The following is a 25,420-nucleotide window of genomic DNA, read 5'->3' on the forward strand; positions in this document are numbered from 1 at the left end:
GACCCAGGTGCCACAGGTCGACTGACTGAGATGACTGGCTGATGCACCACCTGTGCCCCTTACTGTGCCAACTTGCTGTGCTTTAGCCATCCGGCGCTCTGCTCGTTGTTGGGAGCGTCGTTCCTGCGCTCTCCGTTGTTGTTGGAGGGCGACTGCCTCCAACTGCCCAGTAGCGTCCTTCACGAGCCTCTTCCACAGAGGCCGATCTTGACACAGCTGGTACCAGTTATCGGCAAGTCCACTCAGCTCCACATCCTGCTGTACCACATCATTCCATCTCTTCTCTAGCCCGTGCTGCGTCCGTTCAGCCCCCTCGATCCGGCCAAATAAAATCTGCTTGGGCATGCGGTGATTGGGCATGCAGGCTGCATGGCCCAGCCAACGCAGCCTTGACTGCCGGAGGAGCTCACTGATGGGGCTTTGTCCAGATCTTTCGAGGATTTGTGAGCTCCTCACACAATCCAGCCTTGTTAAACCCAGGATTGATCGGAGGCAGGCCAGCCTCAACGTTTCTAACCGGCAAAGATGTTCCATTAGGGGGGTCCACGTTTCACAAGCGTAGAGAAGGGAGGGAATGACTGTGGCTGAGAAGACCCGAAGCTTCGTGTGGAGCGACAGACCAGGTAGCTTCCACACAGCGTTACCCAACTGCTGAAAAGATAATGCCGCTCGACTGATTCGGAGTGAGACTTCTGCTGTTAAACCGGAGACGGTCATGAGCACACTGCCCAGGTATGGGAAACTTTCCACTCTCTCCACAACTGCCCCATCACCGATTGGGAGTTGTGGGGGTGGAGTGCTCGATGGTACAAAATACCCAGGCAGGTGCTTCGTTTTGGTGGGGCTGATGGTAAGGCCCCACCTCTTAGTGGCACACTCCAGTTTTAGCAGCAGCGCCTCCAACTCCTCCTCTGAGTGAGCCGCAATTATCACGTCATCGGCATACATAACGTGGTTGACCAATAGGGAGCCATCCCTTGACGGCATCCGGGCATTGATCAGCCTCCCACTGTATCTGTACCAGATGGAAATTCCTCCGGTACAGCTACTGAAGGCCTCACGAACTACGTGGTCGAAATAGATGTTAAATAATGTTGGAGCCAGAGGACATCCCTGTCGCACCCCAAGGTGAACAGGGAATGGCTCCGACTCCCGGCAATGTAGTTTTACCCGGGTCCGCTCACCATAATGAAGGTCCTTAAAGATCGTGAGCAGCGGGTCAGGGACTCCGAAAGCACGAAGAAGCCAGAGAGCAGGCCTACTTATGGTGTCATAGGCCTTTACCAGGTCAATAAAGCAGAGATGTAGGTCTTGTTGGAATTCCCTACACCTCTGCTTTAGCAAACGGACAGAAAATATGGCATCTGTGCAGGACCACCCTTTCCTGAAACCACATTGGGGCTCCGCAAGCCTCTCCTCAGCATGCCTGGTAAGGCAGTGTTGAATAATCCTTGCCAGGACCTTTCCCGGCACATTGAGGAGTGAGATGCCCCTGTAGTTGTTACAGTCTGTGCGGTCTCCCTTCTTAAAGATGGGGACCACCATGGCATCTGATCACTTCACTTACACCACCATCACTAATACCACCAACACCACCATCACTAACACCAGTAACACCACCACTATCACCACTACTAACAACCACAATCACTAACACCACCCGCAGACTCACAACGGACACGCACAGACTCGCAACGGACACCCACAGACTCACAACGGACACCCGCAGACTCACAACAGACACCCGCAGACTCAGAACGGACACCCACAGACTCGCAACGGACACCCACAGACTCACAATGAACACCCACAGACTCACAACGGACACCCGCAGACTCACAATGAACACCCACAGATTCACAACGGACACCCGCAGACTCACAATGGACACCCACAGACTCACAACAGACACCCACAGACTCGCAACGGACACCAACAGACTCACAAGGAACACCCACAGACTCACAACGGACACCCGCAGACTCACAATGGACATCCACAGACTCACAACGGACACCCGCAGACTCACAACGGACACCCACAGACTCACAATGGACACCCACAGACTCACAACAGACACCCGCAGACTCACAACAGACACCCGCAGACTCAGAACGGACACCCACAGACTCACAACAGACACCCGCAGACTCGCAACGGACACCCACAGACTCGCAACAGACACCCACAGACTCACAACAGACACCCGCAGACTCAGAACAGACACCCACAGACACACAACGGACACAAGCAGACTCACAACGGACGCCGGAAGACTCACAACGGACACCCACAGACTCGCAACAGACACCCGCAGACTCAGAACGGACACCCACAGACTCACAACGGACACAAGCAGACTCACAACGGACGCCGGTAGACTCACAACATACGCCCACAGACTCACAAAGAGACCCATTAACGTGGAAAGGGACCAATCTATTTGGAAAGGGACCAAGGGAAGGCGCCCAACCGCCATCTTGCATAGGGAAGGCACCTAACCGCCATCTTACGTGGGGAAGGCGTCCAATCGCCATCCCACCCTACCTGCCCATTATAAATCCACCCCACCTGTCCATTATGAACCCACTCTACGTGCCCATTATAAACCCACTCTACCTGCCCATTATAAACCCACCCTACCTGTCCATTATAAACCCACTCTACCTGCGCATTATTAACCCACTCTACCTGCCCATTATAAACCCACCCTACCTGTCCATTATAAACCCACCCTACCTGTCCATTATAAACCCATCCTACCTGACCATTAAATACCCACCCTACCTGCCCATTATAAACCCACCCTACCTGCCAATTATAAACCCACCCTACCTGCCCATTGTAAACCCACCCTACCTGTTCATTATAAACCCACCCTACCTGCCCATTATAAACCCACCCTACCTATCCATTATGAACCCACCATACCTGCCCATTATAAACCCACCCTACCTGCCCATTATAAACCCACCCTACCTGTCCATTATAACCCACCCTACCTGTCCATTATAAACCCACCCTACCTGCCCATTATAAACCCCAGTGACACGGCCAAGATGAACCCACCCTACCTGCCCATTATAAACCCACCCTACCTGTCCATTATAAACCCACCCTACCTGCCCATTATAAACCCACCCTACCTGTCCATTATAAACCCCAGTGACACGGCCAAGATGAACCCACCCTACCTGCCCATTATAAACCCCAGTGACACGGCCAAGATGAACCCAGACCCCACACGTCACTGACAATCGACGGCACCAGACCCCACAAAATCAACGTCCGCAAGGTCATCTCACGTCCCGGTGACTTTATGCACAATAACAACCCTCTTAGAAGAACACAACATTCTTACAATAATTATAATATTTACAATAATAACATTCAAAACTACGATATTATGTACAGAGCTATATATGATTAAATTATAACATTTTTTCTTAAACAAACTTCACGTGGCAGGGCCTAGACAGGCTTCTCGCCCAGTGCCTGCACCAGGCCTCCCTTCCCCCTCCCCATGTCCTGGAAACCGTGTGGCGAGGTCACTCCCTCCCTCATCCTCCTCCTTTGAGGACTGCCACCGGATGAAAACCAGCATGGGCTGGAGTCCCGGGGTAAGCGGGCCCTGGGTAGGCTACTGGGCTGAGTGTGTGGTGAGTGAGTGGTGGGCTGAGTGTGTGGTGAGTGCAGTCAGAGTGGCTGTGTCCAGTCCATGTCTGGGTTTCCACTCTTTCGTCTTCTGCCACAGCTGTTTCCCCACGGGAGTGTGTGGGGTGAGTGTGTGTGTGTGGTGAGTGTGTGTGGTGAGTGTGTGTGTGTGTGGTGAGTGTGTGTGTGGGGTGAGTGTGTGTGTGGGGTGAGTGTGTGTGGGGTGAGTGTGTGTGTGTGTGGGGTGAGTGTGTGTGTGTGTGGGGTGAGTGTGTGTGTGTGGGCTGGGTGTGTGTGGCTGGGTGTGTGTGGTGAGTGTGGTGTTACGGGGTGAGTGGGTGGTGCGTGCGGTGGTGGTGCTGCTCGTGGTGGTGGATGGCACCGACTCCACCACCACCACCACGCCGCTACTCTGCCGTGGGCCGTCCACCACACAGCAGCAGGCGGCCGAAGAGCGACCGGAGTGAGCGGAGCGCCCTGCCCAGTTGGGCCAAGCCCCCTCGCTTCCTCTTCTTCTTCTCCTCCTCCTCCTTCTTCTGCTGTTGCCGCATCTCCACCTCCTCCATCTTCTCCATCTTCTCCTTGTTCTCTTCTGTCTCCTCCTCCAACTCCTTCGTCTCGACCTCTTGCACCACGGCCACCACCACCACCACCTCCTTCTCCTCCTCCTTCTCCTCATCCGTCTCCTCCTCCACCTCCTCCACCTCCTTCTCCTCCATCTTCTCGTCCTTCTCCTCCTTCTCCTCCTCCGTCTTCTCCTCCTCCTCCTCCATCTTGTCCTCGTTCACTTCCATCTTCACCACCTTCGTCTCGACCTCTTGCACCACCACGACCACCACCTTCTCCACCTCCTCCTCTGTCTCCTCATCACCCCCCTCCTCCTCACATTTGTTCTCCTGCTCCTCATTCTCATCCTTTTCCTCATCCCCCGTTTCCTCCTCTATCTCCTCATCCATCTCATCCTCATCCAACTCCTCCTCCTCCATCGCCTCCTCCGCCTCCTCGTCCTCCTCCATCTCCTCCTCATCCTCCGTCTCCTCCTCCTCGTCCTCATCCTCCTCCTCATCCTCCTCATCCTCATCCTCCTCATCCTCATCTTCCTCATCCTCCTCCTCATCCTCCTCATCCTCCTCCTCCTCCTCATCCTCCTCATCCTCATCCTCCTCATCCTCATCCTCCTCCTCGTCCTCGTCCTCCTCCATCTCCTCCTCATCCTCCTCCTTCTCCTCCTCCTCCTGCTCCTCCTCCTCCCCCTCCTCATCGGAGGAGGAGGATGATGATGATGATGATGGGAGCCTCTTCTCCGGCTGAGCTCTGTGGAGAGAGAGGCAGCAACACCACAGCACCACCACGTCAGCATCGCGCGACTACGGCCAGAGGTCACAGTCAGTCCCCACCCCCAGGAGTGGACTTGCCCATCACGAGTTTCTACAGACTCATAGACACCCACAGAGATTCACAGAGACCCATACTCATAGAGACCCATACTCATAGAGACCCATGCTCATAGAGACCCATACTCATAAACACCCACAGAGATTCACAGAGACCCATACTCATAGAGACCCACAGAGACTCACAGAGACCCATACTCATAGAGACCCATACTCATAGAGACCCGCAGAGACTCACAGAGACCCATACTCATAGAAACCCACAGAGACTCACAGAGGCCCATACTCATAGAGACCCATACCCATAGAGACCCACAGAGACTCATAGAGACCTATACTCATAGAGATCAGCAGAGACCCATACACACAGAGACCCATACTCATAGAGACCCACAGAGACTCACAGAGACCCATACTCATAGAGACCAGCAGAGACCCATACACACAGAGACCCATACACATAGAGACCCATACTCATAGAGACCCACAGAGACTCACAGAGACCCATACTCATAGAGACCCATACCCATAGAGACCCACAGAGACTCACAGAGACCCATACTCATAGAGACCCACAGAGACTCACAGAGACCCATACTCATAGAGACCAGCAGAGACCCACAGAGACCCATACTCATAGAGACCCATACTCATAGAGACCCACCGAGACTCACAGAGACCCATACTCATAGAGACCCACCGAGACTCACAGAGACCCATACTCATAGAGACCCACAGAGACTCACAGCGACCCATACTCATAGAGACCAGCAGAGACCCATACTCATAGAGACTCACAGAGACTCACAGAGACTCATACTCATAGAGACCAGCAGAGACCCATACACACAGAGACCCATACTCATAGAGACCCACAGAGACTCACAGAGACCCATACTCATGGAGACCCATACTCATAGAGACCCACAGAGACTCACAGAGACCCATACTCATAGAGACCCACAGAAACTCACAGAGACCCATACTCACAGAGACCCATACTCTTAGAGACCCATACACATACAGAGACACACAGAGACCCATACACACAGAGACCCATACACACAGAGACTCATAGAGACTCATAGAGACCCACAGAGACCCATACACACAGAGAGAGCCTCACCGTGGCTTCACAGCTCTGGGGAGGGCCCGGCTGGTGGTGGGGAGGGCCCGGCTGGTGGTGGGGAGGGCCCGGCTGGTGGTGGGGAGGGCATGGCTGGTGGTGGGGAGGGCCCGGCTGGTGGTGGGGAGGGCCCGGCTGGTGGTGGGGAGGTCGTCGCTGGGGCTGGCGGTGTCGTCGCTCTGGAGCCAGCCGTGAGCCAGCGCCTGCTCCGGTGTCATGCGGAGTTCCGGATCCCAGCTAGGGTGAGGGGGGGCACGGAGGGGGGTGAGGGGGGGCACGGAGGGGGTTAGGGGGGGCACGGAGGGGGGGGGAAGGACAAGAAGGGGGGTGAGGCGGGGTGAGGATATGACGTTCGCTAGACGTACGTCACGTTCCGATCTGATCGTGTCTGTACGTGTGTGTCTGTACGTGTGTGTGTGTACGTGTGTGTGTGTACGTGTGTGTCTGTACGTGTGTGTGTGTGTACGTGTGTGTGTGTACGTGTGTGTCTGTACGTGTGTGTGTACGTGTGTGTGTGTACGTGTGTGTGTACGTGTGTATCTGTACGTGTGTGTGTACGTGTGTGTAGGTCCGTCCGGCAAAACAACCCCCTACCTCCTCGTGGTGCCGGACGGGCAACTCTGCCGTGGACAGTGCTGTGGGGGGAGGTCCAATTTCGATTGGCTCCTCCCCTCATGGCATCTGTGTCCACCACAGGGTCTAAACGGGAGCTCTGGACGGGTGCGAGGGGCTGGTAACCCCTCCACCTTCAATTAATTACCACTAAACCGCGAATTAAGTATATAGCTAATAAGCTTGTGCCGGAGGCCCCGGGGGACCAGGCGTCTATGACGTCTCCTGGCCAAACCCCAATTGGCGGAGCCAGGAGATTGAATATCTACCCTCGGGGCTCCTCCAGAAACAACGAAAAACCACTACGGGTGGCAACGTGGAATGTTCGAACGCTCACTGCGGAGGAGAGGCTGCCACTCCTCTGTCGGGAGCTGGACCGGTACCGCCTGGATCTCTGTGGCATTCAGGAGGTCCGGTGGACCGGTTCTGGCTCCTGCCACCATGATGGGTGGACAGTCCTCTACTCGGGGCAGCAGACTGCCAAACAACAGGATGTGGCTCTTCTGTTGAACAAAAGAACGAAGGGGGCGTGGGAGCGTGGCGGTGAGGTGTGGGAAGCTGTAAGCCCCAGGCTACTTTGGGCTCGCCTTCCCATCAACCGGAGGCGAGGAATGGTGGTCGTGGTTACTTATGCCCCCACCGAAGATGAACATCCGTGAAAGGATGCAGGCAAAGCCAATGAGTCAGATGCCTTCTATGACCTCCTGTCACAGGTGCTGGCTAAAGTGGCCCCTCGGGATAGAGTCATCATGTTGGGTGACTTCAATGGCCGAGTTGGTCATGATGCTGGCACCTGGTCTGGAGTGATTGAAGGGCATGGGCCAGATCAGCTCAATAACAACGGTAGGAGGCTGCTAGATTTTTGTGCAGCCCATGGGCTTGTAATTACCAACACGCTGTTCTGGCATCGGCGCATCCACACAACATCATGGATGCATGCCGGGTCCAAGCAAGAACATCTGCTGGACTACATAGTTACGGACCAGCGGATGCGAGCCCATGTCCTTGACACCAGGATCTACCGTGGAGCTGATCTGCCCTCTGACCATTGACTAGTCATATGTAAGATGCGCCTGCCATTCTTCCACTCCGGTGGTGGGTGTACACCCAGGACCCCATGCCAACCTAAAGTGGCCTGGTCTCAGTTATCTGATGAAAGTTGCAAGCGAGAATTTAATCATCGCTTGCGGCTGGGATTGGCATCGTCCCCGACTCCTCCTGATGTCGAGGGGAAATGGGCGAGGTTTAGGACTGTGACTCATGCAGCTGCAATGGCTGCTTTGGGTATGCGGTCCAGACCTCCCCAGAGACCCTGGCTGACAGAGAAGGTGTTCAGGATGGTTGAGAAAAAACGACAGGCCCACTGTCATCGGCTACAGAATCCCACGTCAGAGAATGAGGAGGCTTACCGCAGCCTTCGCTCGGAGGTTCGGAGAGCCGTGAGGCGCTGCAAGGATGGGTGGTGGTCGCGGGTTGCTGAGGAGATGGAGTCTGTCTCCGTGGCCCGTGATCACAAATCTCTATTTAACTCCATCAAAAAAGTAACCTGCAGCGCCACACCTATTTCCATCATTAGGGGAAAAAACGGTGATCTAATCTCCAACCCCCAGGAATAGGTTTGCAGATTTGCTGGGCATTTCTGTGAGGTCCTGGGGGAGGGAAAATCCCTCAGCCAGGAAAACATCGTGGCACAAAGTGAGGATGACCCTGCTGAGGCTGCGGTGCCTCAAATATTGGAAGAAGTCACCCCCTGTGAGTGGCTGGCTGAGGTGCCATCTGTTGAGGAAGTACTGAAGGCGATCCGGAGTCTGAGACCAGGAAAGGCAGCGGGCAGAGATGATCTCCCATGCGAAATGCTGAGGGAGGGTGGCGTTTGTGCACAGACTGCCCTATATGACATCATAACAACAGTCTGGACCACTGGACGGGTTCCGCAGGATTGGAAGGATGCCCTGGTAGTCCCCCTTTTTAAGAAGGGGGACCGCACAGACTGTAACAACTACAGGGGCATCTCACTCCTCAGTGTGCCGGGAAAGGTCCTGGCAAGGATTATTCAGCATCGCCTTGCCAGGCACGCTGAGGAGAGGCTTGCGGAGCCCCAATGTGGTTTCAGGAAAGGGCGGTCCTGCACAGATGCCATATTTTCTGTCCGTCTGCTACAGCAGAGGTGTAGGGAATTCCAACAAGACCTACATCTCTGCTTTATTGACCTGGTCAAGGCCTATGATACCATCAGTAGGCCTGGGCTCTGGGTTGTTCTTCGTGCTTTTGGAGTACCTGACGCTCTGCTCACGATCATTAAGGACCTTCATGATGGTGAGCGGGCCCGGGTAAAACTACGTGGCCGGGAGTCAGAGCCATTACCTGTACACCTTGGGGTGCGACAGGGATGTCCTCTGGCTCCCACATTATTTAACATCTATTTTGACCACATAGTTCGTGAAGCCTTCAATAGCTGTACCGGGGGAATCTCTATATGGTACAGATATAATGGGAGGCTGATCGATGCCCGGGTGCGGTCAAGGGATGGCTCCGTATTGCTCAACCACGTTATGTATGCTGATGATTGGGTAATAGCTGCTCATTCAGAGGAGGAGTTGGAGACGCTGCTGCTGAGACTGGAGCGTACCACTAAGAGGTGGGGCCTTACCATCAGCCCCACCCAAACTAAGCACCTGCCTGGGTATTGTACCATCGGACACTCCACCCCCACAACTCCCAATCGGTGATGGGGCAGTTGTGGAGCGAGTGGAGAGTTTCCCATACCTGGGCAGTGTGCTTATGACCGGCTCCAGTTTAACAGCAGAGGTCTCACTCCGAATCAGTCGAGCGGCAATATCTTTTAATTGGTTGCGTAACGCTGTGTGGAAGCTACCTGGTCTCTCGCTCTGCACTAAGCTTCAGGTCTTCTCGGCCACCGTCATTCCCTCCCTTCTCTACGCTTGCGAAACGTGGACCCCCCTAATGGAACATCTTTGCCGGTTAGAAACATTTAGGCTGGCCTGCCTACGATCCATCTTGGGTTTAACCAGACTGGATTGTGTGAGGAGCTCACAAATCCTTGAAAGATCTGGGCAAGGTCCCATCGGTGAGCTCCTCCGGCGGGCAAGGCTGCGATGGCTGGGTCATGTAGCCCGCATGCCCAGCCACCGCATGCTGAAACAGCTTTTGTTCAGCCGGATTGAGGGGGCTAAACGGGCACGGCACGGGCTAGAGAAGAGATGGAGTGACGTGGTACAGGAGGACGTGGAGCTGAGTGGACTTGCTGATGACTGGTACCAGCGGTGTCAAGATCGGCCTCTGTGCAGGAGGCTCGTGAAGGACGCTACTGGGCAGTTGGAGGCAGTCGCCCTCCAACAACAACAGAGGGCGGAGGAGCGACGCTCACAACAACGAGCGGAGCGCCGGGTGGCTAAAGCACAGCAGGTTGGCACAGTAGGGGGCACAGGTGGTGCATCAGCCAGTCATCTCAGTCAGTCGACCTGTGGCACCTGGGTCTGCCCCGTGACCTCCTGCCAGCGGGCGGGCGTTCGACACTTCACGTGGCCTCAAGGTGCACATGGCCTGGCACAAGCGTCGTGGTGACATCACTGCCACTTAGTGGCGTGTGAGTGTGTGTACGTGTGTGTACGTGTTTGATTCCCGCTCACAGCCAACACCAGTGACTGCGATTATCTGAACAACCGGTCCTGGTCCTCCCCTCGGTCGACCCAGCCTCAAAAGAGTACCTGGTGCGGTGTGTAAACATCTCCAACCCTGAGACAAAGGCGGCCGGGCGTGGTGCTGGCCACCCACCCCCTCTGTGTGTGCCACAGCACCGGCCTTCATAGATGCTGCTACTCGCTACTACTAACAGCACTTGCCCCTACAGTCTGCTAGAGGCTACACGGGGGATTTTGTCTGTGTGTAGGTGCTGCTACTCGCTACTACTAACAGCACTTGCCCCTACAGCCTGCTAGAGGCTACATGGGGGATCTTTGTCTTTGTTCTTACTGTAGGCAGTTTCTGATAAAGTTCACGAGCTGAGCTCCACATCCCCACAGCACGAAATGCAGGGGAATGCTTCCCGGGTGACGCTTCGTGGCCGGGCAGAGAGGATGGCCGAATCGGTCTGCAGGAGAGCGAGAGAGACAGAGAGAGACACAGATAGACAGAGATAGAGAGATAGAGAGAGATGGATAGAGAGACAGGGAGAGAGACAGAGAGAGACAGAGAGATAGAGAGAGAGGCAGAGAGAGACAGAGACACAGAGAGAGACACATAAAGAGATAAAGAGAGAGACAGGGAGAGAGAGACAGACACACGCACAGTGTCACTAACCACCACGTCAACAACATATCAACTCACCCACCCACACCGACTCCCACCCACCCACTTACTCACCTAACTACCTATCCACTCAACCCACCTACCACCCGACCTATCCACCAACTCACCCACCCACCTACCCACCCACCAACCTATCGACCCACCTATCCATACTTGGGTTGCTTATCAACCCCAACCCAGGTCGTAATTGAGTGGGCCCAAACCCCAACCACCACCTCCTCCCTACCGCTCCCCCCAGGCCCCCCCCACCACCACACCACCACCATCGCCACCACCACATCAACAACACACCACACCACGACACCACCACTGAACCACCACCAACACAGCACCACCACCACACCACCACCACACCACCCTTCTACTCACCAAAGAAGTGCTCTTTGTTGCGAGATCTCTCCACCATTTCTTTTGGAGGCATGCCCAGGATCTGCACAACCATTTCAAGACAGCGACAAAGAGAGACACGCTTGTTACACGCATTTTACACGCATGTTACACGCGTGTTACACGCATGTTACACGCGTGTTACACAGAGAGACCCATAGAGATTCAGAGACATATAGAAACATAGGGACTCCTAGAGACCCATACATAGATGCATAGAGACCGACAGAGATTCAGAGACTCACATAGAACCATAGGGACTCACAGAAACCCATACAGAGACCCATAGAGACCCATAGACTTACATAGAACAATAGGGACTCACAGAGACCCATACATAGACCCATAGAGACCCATATACTTATATAGAACAATAAGGACTCACAGAGACCCATACAGAGACCCATAGAGACCCATATACTTACATAGAACAATAGGGACTCACAGAGACCCATACAGAGACCCATAGAGACCCATAGACTTACAAAGAACAAAAGGAACTCACAGAGACCCATACAGAGCACCTTGGAGATCTAGAGACTCATATAGAAGGACAGTGACCTACACAGGGACCCAAGCTACAGCTAAACTATTTTTCTTTAACCAGGTAAGGCGCCCACAGAGCTACGTAGCTATTTCTCATCGGCCGTACGGCAGAAAAAGATCTCTATGTGACATTGTCACATTGAGCATTATGGGTGCGTAGGTGGGTAGATAGGTGGGTAGGTTGGTAGGTGGGTGGGTGAGTGGGTAGGTGGGTAGATAGGTTGGTAGGTGGGTGGGTGTGTCGGTAGGTAGGTGGGTTGGTAGGTGGGTGGGTGAGTGGGTCGGTCGGTGGGTTTGGCGAGTCGGTGGGTCACTGGCTGGGTGACTGGCTGGGTAACTGCGTATTTGTCTGGGTGTCTGGCTGGGTGATTGGCTGGGTGACTTACTGGGTGACTGACTGGGTGACTGGTCAGGTGGCTGGCCGGGTGGCTGTGTGTCGGGCTGGGTGACTGGCTGGGTGACTGGCTGGGTGACTGGCTGGGTCACTGGCTGCGTGTCTGGCTGGGTGACTGGCTGGGTAACTGGTCAGGTGACTGGCTGGGTAACTGGCCAGGTGACTGGCTGGGTGTCTGGCTGGGTAACTGGCTGGGTGTCTGACTGGGTGTCTGGCAGCGTGACTGGCTGGGTGTCTGGCAGCGTGACTGGCTGGATGACTGGCTGCGTGACTGGCTGGGTGTCTGACTGGGTAACTGGCCAGGTGACTGGCTGGGTGACTAGCTGGGTGTCTAGCTGGGTGTCTGACTGGGTGACTGGCTGCGTGACTGGCTGGGTGTCTGACTGGGTGACTGGCTGGGTGTCTGACTGGGTGGCTGGCTGGGTGTCTGGCTGTGTGGCTGGCTGGGTGTCTGGCTGGGTGACTGGCTGGGTGGATGTCTGCGGGGCCGGTCTGGGCCAAGTCTCCCGCTTGAGGTGTCCCCCCCCCTTTCCCCCAAGGAGGCTCCCCGGTCACCTCGATGCAGCATGCCAGGTGGTCGTCGCGGCCGAAGGAGAGGAAGAGGTCCCTGCCGGTGGCCATCTTGGCGACGGTGCAGCCCAGGGACCACGTGTCCGCGGCGCAGGTGACCGGGTAGCCCAGCAGCACCTCGGGCGCCACGTAGACGAGGGTGCCTCCCACGTGCGAGGCTGTGCGGACGACGGCAAGCGACAGCGGCGGTGATGGTGAATGTGGACTGGGTACGTGCGCGTGTGTGGGGGGCGGTGGTGGGTGGGTGGGTGGGAGGAGAAACCCGCACACAGACACCCACACACCCACACACACACACCCACTCACACACCCACACACCCATAACCACACACCCACACACCCACACACCCACACCCACACACCCACACACCCACACACACACACAGACACCCACTACACACACCCACACACCCACACACACAGACACCCACACACACACCCACACACACACCCACACACCCACACACACCCACACACACAAGTGCAGGTGTATGAGGGTCACCACTCACGTGGACGGTCCACAAAGAAGCTGAAGCCAAAGTCGGTGACTCTGGCAACGCGGCTCGCGATGTTTTTCACCAGAATGTTGCCCTGGATGGGGAGCGAGCGGCAGGGAGAGAGAGGATTCACACTCAGCGGGGTCAAGGCGTCGAACACTCTCTAGGACTGTACGTCTATGTACGGTAACTACCTCTACTTATGAACGTTCAGCTTGCGAACTATCAGAGATACGAACCAAACCCAGTCCGTACGCTCCAGTTGCTGCTGTTCAGAACCGAGAGTTCATAAGTTCGATAGATGGCGGTCGTGGCATCTACATCTGCAGAACGTGAAGAACCAGTGGTAATCTACATCTGCTGAATGTGAAGAACCAGTGGCATCTACATCTGCAGAACGTGAATAACCAGTGGCATCTACATCTGCAGAACGTGAAGAACCAGTGGCATCTACATCTACAGAACGTGAAGAACCAGTGGAATCTGCATCTACAGAACGTGAAGGACCAGTGGCATCTACATCTACAGAACGTGAAGAACCAGTGGCATCTACATCTGCAGAACGTGAAGAACCAGTGGAATCTACATCTGCAGACCGTGAAGAACCAGTGGCATCTACATCTGTAGAACGTGAAGAACCAGTGGCATCTACATCTGTAGAACGTGAAGAACCAGTGGCATCTACATCTACAGAACGTGAAGAACCAGTGGCATCTGCGTCTACAGAACGTGAAGGACCAGTGGCATCTACATTTACAGAACGTGAAAAACCAATGGCGTCTAAATCTGCAGAACATGAAGAACCAGTGGCATCTATATCTGTAGAACGTGAAGAACCAGTGGCATCTGTGTCTACAGAACGTGAAGAACCAATGGCGTCTACATCTACAGAACGTGAAGAACCAGTGGCATCTTCTTCTACAGAACGTGAAGGACCAGTGGCATCTACATCTGCAGAACGTGAAGAACCAGTGGCATCTACATCTGTAGAACGTGACGAACCAGTGGCATCTACATCTGCAGAACGTGAAGAACCAGTGGCATCTACATCTACATCTACAGAACGTGGAGAACCAGTGGCATCTACATCTACAGAACGTGAAGAACCAGTGACATCTACATCTAAAGAACGTGAAGAACCAGTGGCATCTACGTCTACAGAATGTGAAGGACCAGTGGCATCTACAGAACGCGAAAAACCAGTGACATCTATATCTCCAGAACGTGAAGAACCAGTGGCATCTACATCTGTAGAACTTGACGAACCAGTGACATCAACATCTACAGAACGTGAAGAACCAGTGGCATATTCGTCTAAAGAATGTGAAGGACCAGTGGCATCTACATCTACAGAACGTGAAGAACCAGTGGCATCTACATCTACAGAAAGTGAAGAACCAGTGGCATCTACGTCTACAGAACGTGAAGGACCAGTGGCATCTGCGTCTACAGAATGTGAAGAACCAGTGGCATCTGCGTCTACAGAATGTGACGAACCAGTGGCTTCTACATCTACAGAATGTGAAGAAGCAGTGGCATCTACATCTGTAGAACGTGATGAACCAGTGGCATCTACATCTACAGAACGTGAAGAACCAGTGGCATCTTCATCTACATAACGTGAAGAACCAATGGCATATACATCTGCAGAACGTGAAGAACCAGTGGCATCTACATCTACAGAACGTAAAGAACCAGTGGCATCTTCGTCTACAGAACATGAAGGACCAGTGGCATCTACATCTGCAGAACGTGAAGAACCAGTGGCATCTACATCTTTAGAACGTGACGAACCAGTGGCATCTACATCTAGAGAACGTGAAGAACCAGTGGCATCTACATCTACAGAACGTGAAGAACTAGTGGCATCTACATATGCAGAACGTAAAGAACCAGAGGCATCTACATCTGTATAACGTGACGAACCAGTGGCATCTACATCTGCAAAACGTGAAGAACCAGTGGTATCTACATCTACAGAACGTGAAGGACCAGTGGCATCTACATCTACAGAGCGTGAAGAACCAGTGGCGTCTACATCTACAGAACGTGAAGAACCAGTGACATCTACATTTAAAGAACGTGAAGAACAAGTGGCATCTACGTCTACAGAATGTGAAGGACTAGTAGCATCTACATCTACAGAACGCGAAAAACCAGTGACATCTATATCTCCAGAACGTGAAGAACCAGTGGCATCTACATCTGTAGAACTTGACGAACCAGTGACATCTACATCTAAAGAACGTGAAGAACCAGTGGCATCTACATCTACAGAATGTGAAGGACCAGTGGCATCTACTTCTACAGAACGCAAAAAACCAGTGACATCTATATCTCTAGAAACGTGAAGAACCAGTGGCATCTACATCTGTAGAACTTGACGAACCAGTGACATCTACATCTACAGAACGTGAAGAACCAGTGGCATATTCGTCTACAGAATGTGAAGGATCAGTGGCATCTACGTCTACAGAACGTGAAAAACCAGTTGCATCTGCGTCTACAGAATGTGTTGAACCAGTGGCATCTGCGTCTACAGAATGTGAAGAACCAGTGGAATCTGCGTCTACAGAATGTAACGAACCAGTGGCATCTACATCTACAGAACGTAAAGAACCAGTGGCATCTTCGTCTACAGAACGTGAAGGACCAGTGGCATCTATATCTGCAGAACGTGAAGAACCAGTGGCATCTACATCTTTAGAACGTGACGAACCAGTGGCATCTACATCTGCAAAACGTGAAGAACCAGTGGTATCTACATCTACAGAACATGAAGGACCAGTGGTATCTACATCTACATAACGTTAAGAACCAGTGGCGTCTACATCTACAAAATGTGAAGAACCAGTGACATCTACATTTAAAGAACGTGAAGAACCAGTGGCATCTACGTCTACAGAATGTGAAGGACCAGTGGCATCTACATCTACAGAACGCGAAAAACCAGTGACATCTAAATCTCCAGAACGTGAAGAACCAGTGGCATCTACATCTGTAGAACTTGACGAACCAGTGACATCTACATCTGCAGAACGTGAAGAACCAATGGCATATTCCTCTACAGAATGTGAAGGACCAGTGGCATCTACATCTACAGAACGTGAAGAACCAGTGGCATCTACATCTACAGAAAGTGAAGAACCAGTGGCATCTACATCTACAGAAAGTGAAGAACCAGTGGCATCTACGTCTACAGAACGTGAAGGACCAGTGGCATCTGCGTCTACAGAATGTGAAGAACCAGTGGCATCTGCGTCTACAGAATGTAACGAACCAGTGGCTTCTACCTCTACAGAATGTGAAGAAGCAGTGGCATCTAAATCTACAGAACGTGAAGAACCAGTGGCATCTACATCTGTAGAACGTGATGAACTAGTGGCATCTACATCTACAGAACGTGAAGAACCAGTGGCATCTTCATCTACATAACGTGAAAAACCAGTGGCATATACATCTGCAGAATGTGAAGAACCAGTGTCATCTACATCTACAGTACGTGAAGAACCAGTGGCATCTTCGTCTACAGAACGTGAAGAACCAGTGGCATCTACATCTGTAGAACTTGACGAACCAGTGACATCTACATCTAAAGAACGTGAAGAACCAGTGGCATCTACATCTACAGAATGTGAAGGACCAGTGGCATCTACTTCTACCGAACGCAAAAAACCAGTGACATCTATATCTCTAGAAACGTGAAGAACCAGTGGCATCTACATCTGTAGAACTTGACGAACCAGTGACATCTACATCTACAGAACGTGAAGAACCAGTGGCATATTCGTCTACAGAATGTGAAGGATCAGTGGCATCTACGTCTACAGAACGTGAAAAACCAGTTGCATCTGCGTATACAGAATGTGAAGAACCAGTGGCATCTGCGTCTACAGAATGTGAAGAACCAGTGGAATCTGCGTCTACAGAATGTAACGAACCAGTGGCATCTACATCTACAGAACGTAAAGAACCAGTGGCATCTTCGTCTACAGAACGTGAAGGACCAGTGGCATCTATATCTGCAGAACGTGAAGAACCAGTGGCATCTACATCTGTAGAACGTGAAGAACCAGTGGCATCTACATCTACAGAACGTGAAGAACCAGTGGCATCTGCGTCTACAGAACGTGAAGGACCAGTGGCATCTACATTTACAGAACGTGAAAAACCAATGGCGTCTAAATATGCAAAACATGAAGAACCAGTGGCATCTATATCTGTAGAACGTGAAGAACCAGTGGCATCTGTGTCTACAGAACGTGAAGAACCAATGGCGTCTACATCTACAGAACGTGAAGAACCAGTGGCATCTTCTTCTACAGAACGTGAAGGACCAGTGGCATCTACATCTGCAGAACGTGAAGAACCAGTGGCATCTACATCTGTAGAACGTGACGAACCAGTGGCATCTACATCTGCAGAACGTGAAGAACCAGTGGCATCTACATCTACATCTACAGAACGTGGAGAACCAGTGGCATCTACATCTACAGAACGTGAAGAACCAGTGACATCTACATCTAAAGAACGTGAAGAACCAGTGGCATCTACGTCTACAGAATGTGAAGGACCAGTGGCATCTACAGAACGCGAAAAACCAGTGACATCTATATCTCCAGAACGTGAAGAACCAGTGGCATCTACATCTGTAAAACTTGACGAACCAGTGACATCAACATCTACAGAACGTGAAGAACCAGTGGCATATTCGTCTAAAAAATGTGAAGGACCAGTGGCATCTACATCTACAGAACGTGAAGAACCAGTGGCATCTACATCTACAGAAAGTGAAGAACCAGTGGCATCTACGTCTACAGAACGTGAAGGACCAGTGGCATCTGCGTCTACAGAATGTGAAGAACCAGTGGCATCTGCGTCTACAGAATGTGACGAACCAGTGGCTTCTACATCTACAGAATGTGAAGAAGCAGTGGCATCTACATCTGTAGAACGTGATGAACCAGTGGCATCTACATCTACAGAACGTGAAGAACCAGTGGCATCTTCATCTACATAACGTGAAGAACCAATGGCATACACATCTGCAGAACGTGAAGAACCAGTGGCATCTACATCTACAGAACGTAATGAACCAGTGGCATCTTCGTCTACAGAACATGAAGGACCAGTGGCATCTACATCTGCAGAACGTGAAGAACCAGTGGCATCTACATCTTTAGAACGTGACGAACCAGTGGCATCTACATCTAGAGAACGTGAAGAACCAGTGGCATCTACATCTACAGAACGTGAAGAACTAGTAGCATCTACATATGCAGAACGTAAAGAACCAGAGGCATCTACATCTGTATAACGTGACGAACCAGTGGCATCTACATCTGCAAAACGTGAAGAACCAGTGGTATCTACATCTACAGAACGTGAAGGACCAGTGGCATCTACATCTACAGAGCGTGAAGAACCAGTGGCGTCTACATCTACAGAACGTGAAGAACCAGTGACATCTACATTTAAAGAACGTGAAGAACAAGTGGCATCTACGTCTACAGAATGTGAAGGACTAGTAGCATCTACATCTACAGAACGCGAAAAACCAGTGACATCTATATCTCCAGAACGTGAAGAACCAGTGGCATCTACATCTGTAGAACTTGACGAACCAGTGACATCTACATCTAAAGAACGTGAAGAACCAGTGGCATCTACATCTACAGAATGTGAAGGACCAGTGGCATCTACTTCTACAGAACGCAAAAAAACAGTGACATCTATATCTCTAGAAACGTGAAGAACCAGTGGCATCTACATCTGTAGAACTTGACGAACCAGTGACATCTACATCTACAGAACGTGAAGAACCAGTGGCATATTCGTCTCCAGAATGTGAAGGATCAGTGGCATCTACGTCTACAGAACGTGAAAAACCAGTTGCATCTGCGTCTACAGAATGTGAAGAACCAGTGGCATCTGCGTCTACAGAATGTGAAGAAGCAGTGGAATCTGCGTCTACAGAATGTAACGAACCAGTGGCATCTACATCTACAGAACGTAAAGAACCAGTGGCATCTTCGTCTACAGAACGTGAAGGACCAGTGGCATCTATATCTGCAGAACGTGAAGAACCAGTGGCATCTACATCTTTAGAACGTGACGAACCAGTGGCATCTACATCTGCAAAACGTGAAGAACCAGTGGTATCTACATCTACAGAACATGAAGGACCAGTGGTATCTACATCTACATAACGTCAAGAACCAGTGGCGTCTACATCTACAAAATGTGAAGAACCAGTGACATCTACATTTAAAGAACGTGAAGAACCAGTGGCATCTACGTCTACAGAATGTGAAGGACCAGTGGCATCTACATCTACAGAACGCGAAAAACCAGTGACATCTAAATCTCCAGAACGTGAAGAACCAGTGGCATCTACATCTGTAGAACTTGACGAACCAGTGACATCTACATCTGCAGAACGTGAAGAACCAATGGCATATTCCTCTACAGAATGTGAAGGACCAGTGGCATCTACATCTACAGAACGTGAAGAACCAGTGGCATCTACATCTACAGAAAGTGAAGAACCAGTGGCATCTACATCTACAGAAAGTGAAGAACCAGTGGCATCTACGTCTACAGAACGTGAAGGACCAGTGGCATCTGCGTCTACAGAATGTGAAGAATCAGTGGCATCTGCGTCTACAGAATGTAACGAAACCAGTGGCTTCTACCTCTACAGAATGTGAAGAAGCAGTGGCATCTAAATCTACAGAACGTGAAGAACCAGTGGCATCTACATCTGTAGAACGTGATGAACTAGTGGCATCTACATCTACAGAACGTGAAGAACCAGTGGCATCTTCATCTACATAACGTGAAAAACCAGTGGCATATACATCTGCAGAATGTGAAGAACCAGTGTCATATTCATCTACAGTACGTGAAGAACCAGTGGCATCTTCGTCTACAGAACGTGAAGGACCAGTGGCATCTACATCTGCAGAACGTGAAGAACCAGTGGCATCTACAGAACGTGAAGAACCAGTGGCATCTACTTCTGCAGAACGTGAAGAACCAGTGGAATCTGCATCTACAGAACGTGAAGGACCAGTGGCATCTACATCTACAGAACGTGAAGAACCAGTGGCATCTACATCTGCAGAACGTGAAGAACCAGTGGCATCTACATCTGCAGACCGTGAAGAACCAGTGGCATCTACATCTGTAGAACATAAAGAACCAGTGGCATCTACATCTGTAGAACGTGAAGAACCAGTGGCATCTACATCTACAACACGTGAAGAACTAGTGGCATCTGCGTCTACAGAACGTGAAGGACCAGTGGCATCTATATCTGTAGAACGTGAAGAACCAGTGGCATCTGTGTCTACAGAACGTGAAGGACCAGTGGCATCTACATCTGCAGAACGTGAAGAACCAGTGGCATCTACATCTGTAGAACGTGACGAACCGTTGGCATCTACATCTGCAGAACGTGAAGAACCAGTGGCATCTACATCTACATCTACAGAACGTGGAGAACCAGCGGCATCTACATCTGCAGAACGTGAAGAACCAGTGGCATCTACGTCTACAGAATGTGAAGGACCAGTGGCATCTACTTCTACAGAACGCGAAAAACCAGTGACATCTATATCTCCAGAACGTGAAGAACCAGTGGCATTTACATCTGTAGAACTTGACGAACCAGTAACATCTACATCTACAGAACGTGAAGAAGCAGTGGCATATTCGTCTACAGAATGTGAAGGACCAGTGGCATCTACAACTACAGAACGTGAAGAACCAGTGGCATCTACATCTACAGAAAGTGAAGAACCAGTGTCATCTACATCTGCAGAACGTGAAGAACCAATGGCATATTCGTCTACAGAATGTGAAGGACCAGTGGCATCTACATCTACAGAACGTGAAGAACCAGTGGCATCTACATCTACAGAAAGTGAAGAACCAGTGGCATCTACATCTACAGAAAGTGAAGAACCAGTGGCATCTACGTCTACAGAACGTGAAGGACCAGTGGCATCTGCGTTTACAGAATGTGAAGAAGCAGTGGCATCTAAATCTACAGAAAGTGAAGAACCAGTGGCATCTACATCTGTAGAACGTGATGAACCAGTGGCATCTACATCTACAGAACGTGAAGAACCAGTGGCATCTTCATCTACATAACGTGAAGAACCAGTGGCATATACATCTGCAGAACATGAAGAACCAGTGGCATCTTCGTCTACAGAACGTGAAGGAACAGTGGCATCTACATCTGCAGAACGTGAATAACCAGTGGCATCTACATCTACAGAACGTGAAGAACCAGTGGCATCTACTTCTGCAGAACGTGAAGAACCAGTGACATCTACATCTACAGAACGTTAAAAACCAGTGGAATCTGCATCGACAGAACGTGAAGGACCAGTGGCATCTACATTTACAGAACGTGAAAAACCAATGGCGTCTACATCTGCAGAACATGAAGAACCAGCGGCATATATATCTGTAGAACGTGAAGAACCAGTGGCATCTGTGTCTACAGAACGTGAAGGACCAGTGGCATCTACATCTGCAGAACGTTAAGAACCAGTGGCATCTACATCTGTAGAACGTGACGAACCGTTGGCATCTACATCTGCAGAACGTGAAGAACCAGTGGCATCTACATCTACAGAACGTTGAGAACCAGTGGCATCTACATCTGCAGAACGTGAAGAACCAGTGGCATATTCGTCTACAGAATGTGAAGGATCAGTGGCATCTACAGCTACAGAACGTGAAGAACCAGTGGCATCTACATCTACAGAAAGTGAAGAACCAGTGGCATCTACATCTGCAGAACGTGAAGAATCAATGGCATATTCGTCTACAGAATGTGAAGGACCAGTGGCATCTACATCTACAGAACGTGAAGAACCAGTGGCATCTACATCTACAGAAAGCGAAGAACCAGTGGCATCTACATCTAAAGAAAGTGTAGAACCAGTGGCATCTACGTCTACAGAACGTGAATGACCAGTGGCATCTGCGTCTACAGAATGTGAAGAACCAGTGGCATCTGCGTCTACAGAATGTAACGAACCAGTGGCTTCTACATCTACAGAATGTGAAGAACCAGTGGCGTCTACATCTACAGAACGTGAAGAACCAGTGATATCTACATCTGCAGACCGTGAAGAACCAGTGGCATCTACATCTGTAGAACGTGAAGAACCAGTGGCATCTACATCTACAGAACGTGAAGAACCAGTGATATCTACATCTAAAGAACGTGAAGAACCAGTGGCATCTACGTCTACAGAATGTGAAGGACCAGTGGCATCTACTTCTACAGAAGACGAAAAACCAGTGACATCTATATCTCCAGAACGTGAAGAACCAGTGGCATCAACATCTGTAGAACTTGACGAACCAGTGACATCTACATCTACAGAACGTGAAGAACCAGTGGCATATTCGTCTACAGAATGTGAAGGATCAGTGGCATCTACAGCTACAGAACGTGAAGAACCAGTGGCATCTACATCTACAGAAAGTGAAGAACCAGTGGCATCTACATCTGCAGAACGTGAAGAACCAATGGCATATTCGTCTACAGAATGTGAAGGACCAGTGGCATCTACATCTACAGAACGTGAAGAACCAGTGGCATCTACATCTACAGAAAGTGAAGAACCAGTGGCATCTACATCTAAAGAAAGTGAAGAACCAGTGGCATCTACGTCTACAGAACGTGAAGGACCAGTGGCATCTGCGTCTACAGAATGTGAAGAAGCAGTGGCATCTAAATCTACAGAAAGTGAAGAACCAGTAGCATCTACATCTGTAGAACGTGATGAACCAGTGGCATCTACATCTACAGAACGTGAAGAACCAGTGGCATCTTCATCTACATAACGTGAAGAACCAGTGGCATATACATCTGCAGAACGTGAAGACCCAGTGGCATTTACATCTACAGAACATGAAGAACCAGTGGCATCTTCGTCTACAGAACGTGAAGGAACAGTGGCATCTACATCTTCACAACGTGAAGAACCAGTGACATCTACATCTACAAAACGTGAAGAACCAGTGGCATCTACTTCTGCAGAACGTGAAGAACCAGTGACATCTACATCTACAGAACGTGAAAAACCAGTGGAATCTGCATCGACAGAACGTGACGGACCAGTGGCATCTACATTTACAGAACGTGAAAAACCAATGGCGTCTACATCTGCAGAACATGAAGAACCAGTGGCATATATATCTGTAGAACGTGAAGAACCAGTGGCATCTGTGTCTACAGAACGTGAAGGACCAGTGGCATCTACATCTGCAGAACGTTAAGAACCAGTGGCATCTACATCTGTAGAACGTGACGAACTGTTGGCATCTACATCTGCAGAACGTGAAGAACCAGTGGCATCTACATCTACAGAACGTGGAGAACCAGTGGCATCTACATCTGCAGAACGTGAAGAACCAGTGGCATCTACATCTATGGAACGTGAGGGACCAGTGGCATCTACATCTACAGAACGTGAAGAACCAGTGGCATCTACGTCTACAGAATGTGAAGGACCAGTGGCATCTACTTCTACAGAACGCGAAAAACCAGTGACATCTATATCTCCAGAACGTGAAGAACCAGTGGCATCTACATCTGTAGAACTTGACGAACCAGTGACATCTACATCTACAGAACGTGAAGAACCAGTGGCATATTCGTCTACAGAATGTGAAGGACCAGTGGCATCTACATCTACAGAACGTGAAGAACCAGTGGCATCTACATCTACAGAACGTGAAGAACCAGTGATATCTACATCTAAAGAACGTGAAGAACCAGTGGCATCTACGTCTACAGAATGTGAAGGACCAGTGGCATCTACTTCTACAGAAGACGAAAAACCAGTGACATCTATATCTCCAGAACGTGAAGAACCAGTGGCATCAACATCTGTAGAACTTGACGAACCAGTGACATCTACATCTACAGAACGTGAAGAACCAGTGGCATATTCGTCTACAGAATGTGAAGGATCAGTGGCATCTACAGCTACAGAACGTGAAGAACCAGTGGCATCTACATCTACAGAAAGTGAAGAACCAGTGGCATCTACATCTGCAGAACGTGAAGAACCAATGGCATATTCGTCTACAGAATGTGAAGAATCAGTGGCATCTGCGTCTACAGAATGTAACGAAACCAGTGGCTTCTACCTCTACAGAATGTGAAGAAGCAGTGGCATCTAAATCTACAGAACGTGAAGAACCAGTGGCATCTACATCTGTAGAACGTGATGAACTAGTGGCATCTACATCTACAGAACGTGAAGAACCAGTGGCATCTTCATCTACATAACGTGAAAAACCAGTGGCATATACATCTGCAGAATGTGAAGAACCAGTGTCATCTACATCTACAGTACGTGAAGAACCAGTGGCATCTTCGTCTACAGAACGTGAAGGACCAGTGGCATCTACATCTGCAGAACGTGAAGAACCAGTGGCATCTACAGAACGTGAAGAACCAGTGGCATCTACTTCTGCAGAACGTGAAGAACCAGTGGAATCTGCATCTACAGAACGTGAAGGACCAGTGGCATCTACATCTACAGAACGTGAAGAACCAGTGGCATCTACATCTGCAGAACGTGAAGAACCAGTGGCATCTACATCTGCAGACCGTGAAGAACCAGTGGCATCTACATCTGTAGAACATAAAGAACCAGTGGCATCTACATCTGTAGAACGTGAAGAACCAGTGGCATCTACATCTACAACACGTGAAGAACTAGTGGCATCTGCGTCTACAGAACGTGAAGGACCAGTGGCATCTATATCTGTAGAACGTGAAGAACCAGTGGCATCTGTGTCTACAGAACGTGAAGGACCAGTGGCATCTACATCTGCAGAACGTGAAGAACCAGTGGCATCTACATCTGTA

General features: G+C 50.6%; 1 protein-coding gene across 1 annotated transcript in view; it reads right to left on the reverse strand.

Moving 5' to 3' along the window:
- Positions 1 to 6,009: 6,009 nt before the first annotated feature.
- LOC142929218 (dual specificity tyrosine-phosphorylation-regulated kinase 2-like) overlaps positions 6,010 to 25,420 on the reverse strand; it is a 118,331-nt gene continuing 98,920 nt past the window's right edge. The window contains exons 8-12 of the mRNA XM_076069974.1: positions 13,522 to 13,603; positions 12,998 to 13,170; positions 11,485 to 11,545; positions 10,780 to 10,897; positions 6,010 to 6,411 (exon numbers count right to left, since the gene is read on the reverse strand). Of these exons, the coding sequence (XP_075926089.1) occupies positions 6,171 to 6,411; positions 10,780 to 10,897; positions 11,485 to 11,545; positions 12,998 to 13,170; positions 13,522 to 13,603 (675 nt within the window). The 3' untranslated portion in view covers positions 6,010 to 6,170. The remainder of the gene's footprint in view (positions 6,412 to 10,779; positions 10,898 to 11,484; positions 11,546 to 12,997; positions 13,171 to 13,521; positions 13,604 to 25,420) is intronic.

Source organism: Petromyzon marinus, chromosome 27, assembly GCF_048934315.1.
Source record: "Petromyzon marinus isolate PM22_M1 ecotype Great Lakes invasive population chromosome 27, UKy_Petmar_22M1.pri1.0, whole genome shotgun sequence".
Lineage (NCBI taxonomy): Eukaryota > Metazoa > Chordata > Hyperoartia > Petromyzontiformes > Petromyzontidae > Petromyzon > Petromyzon marinus.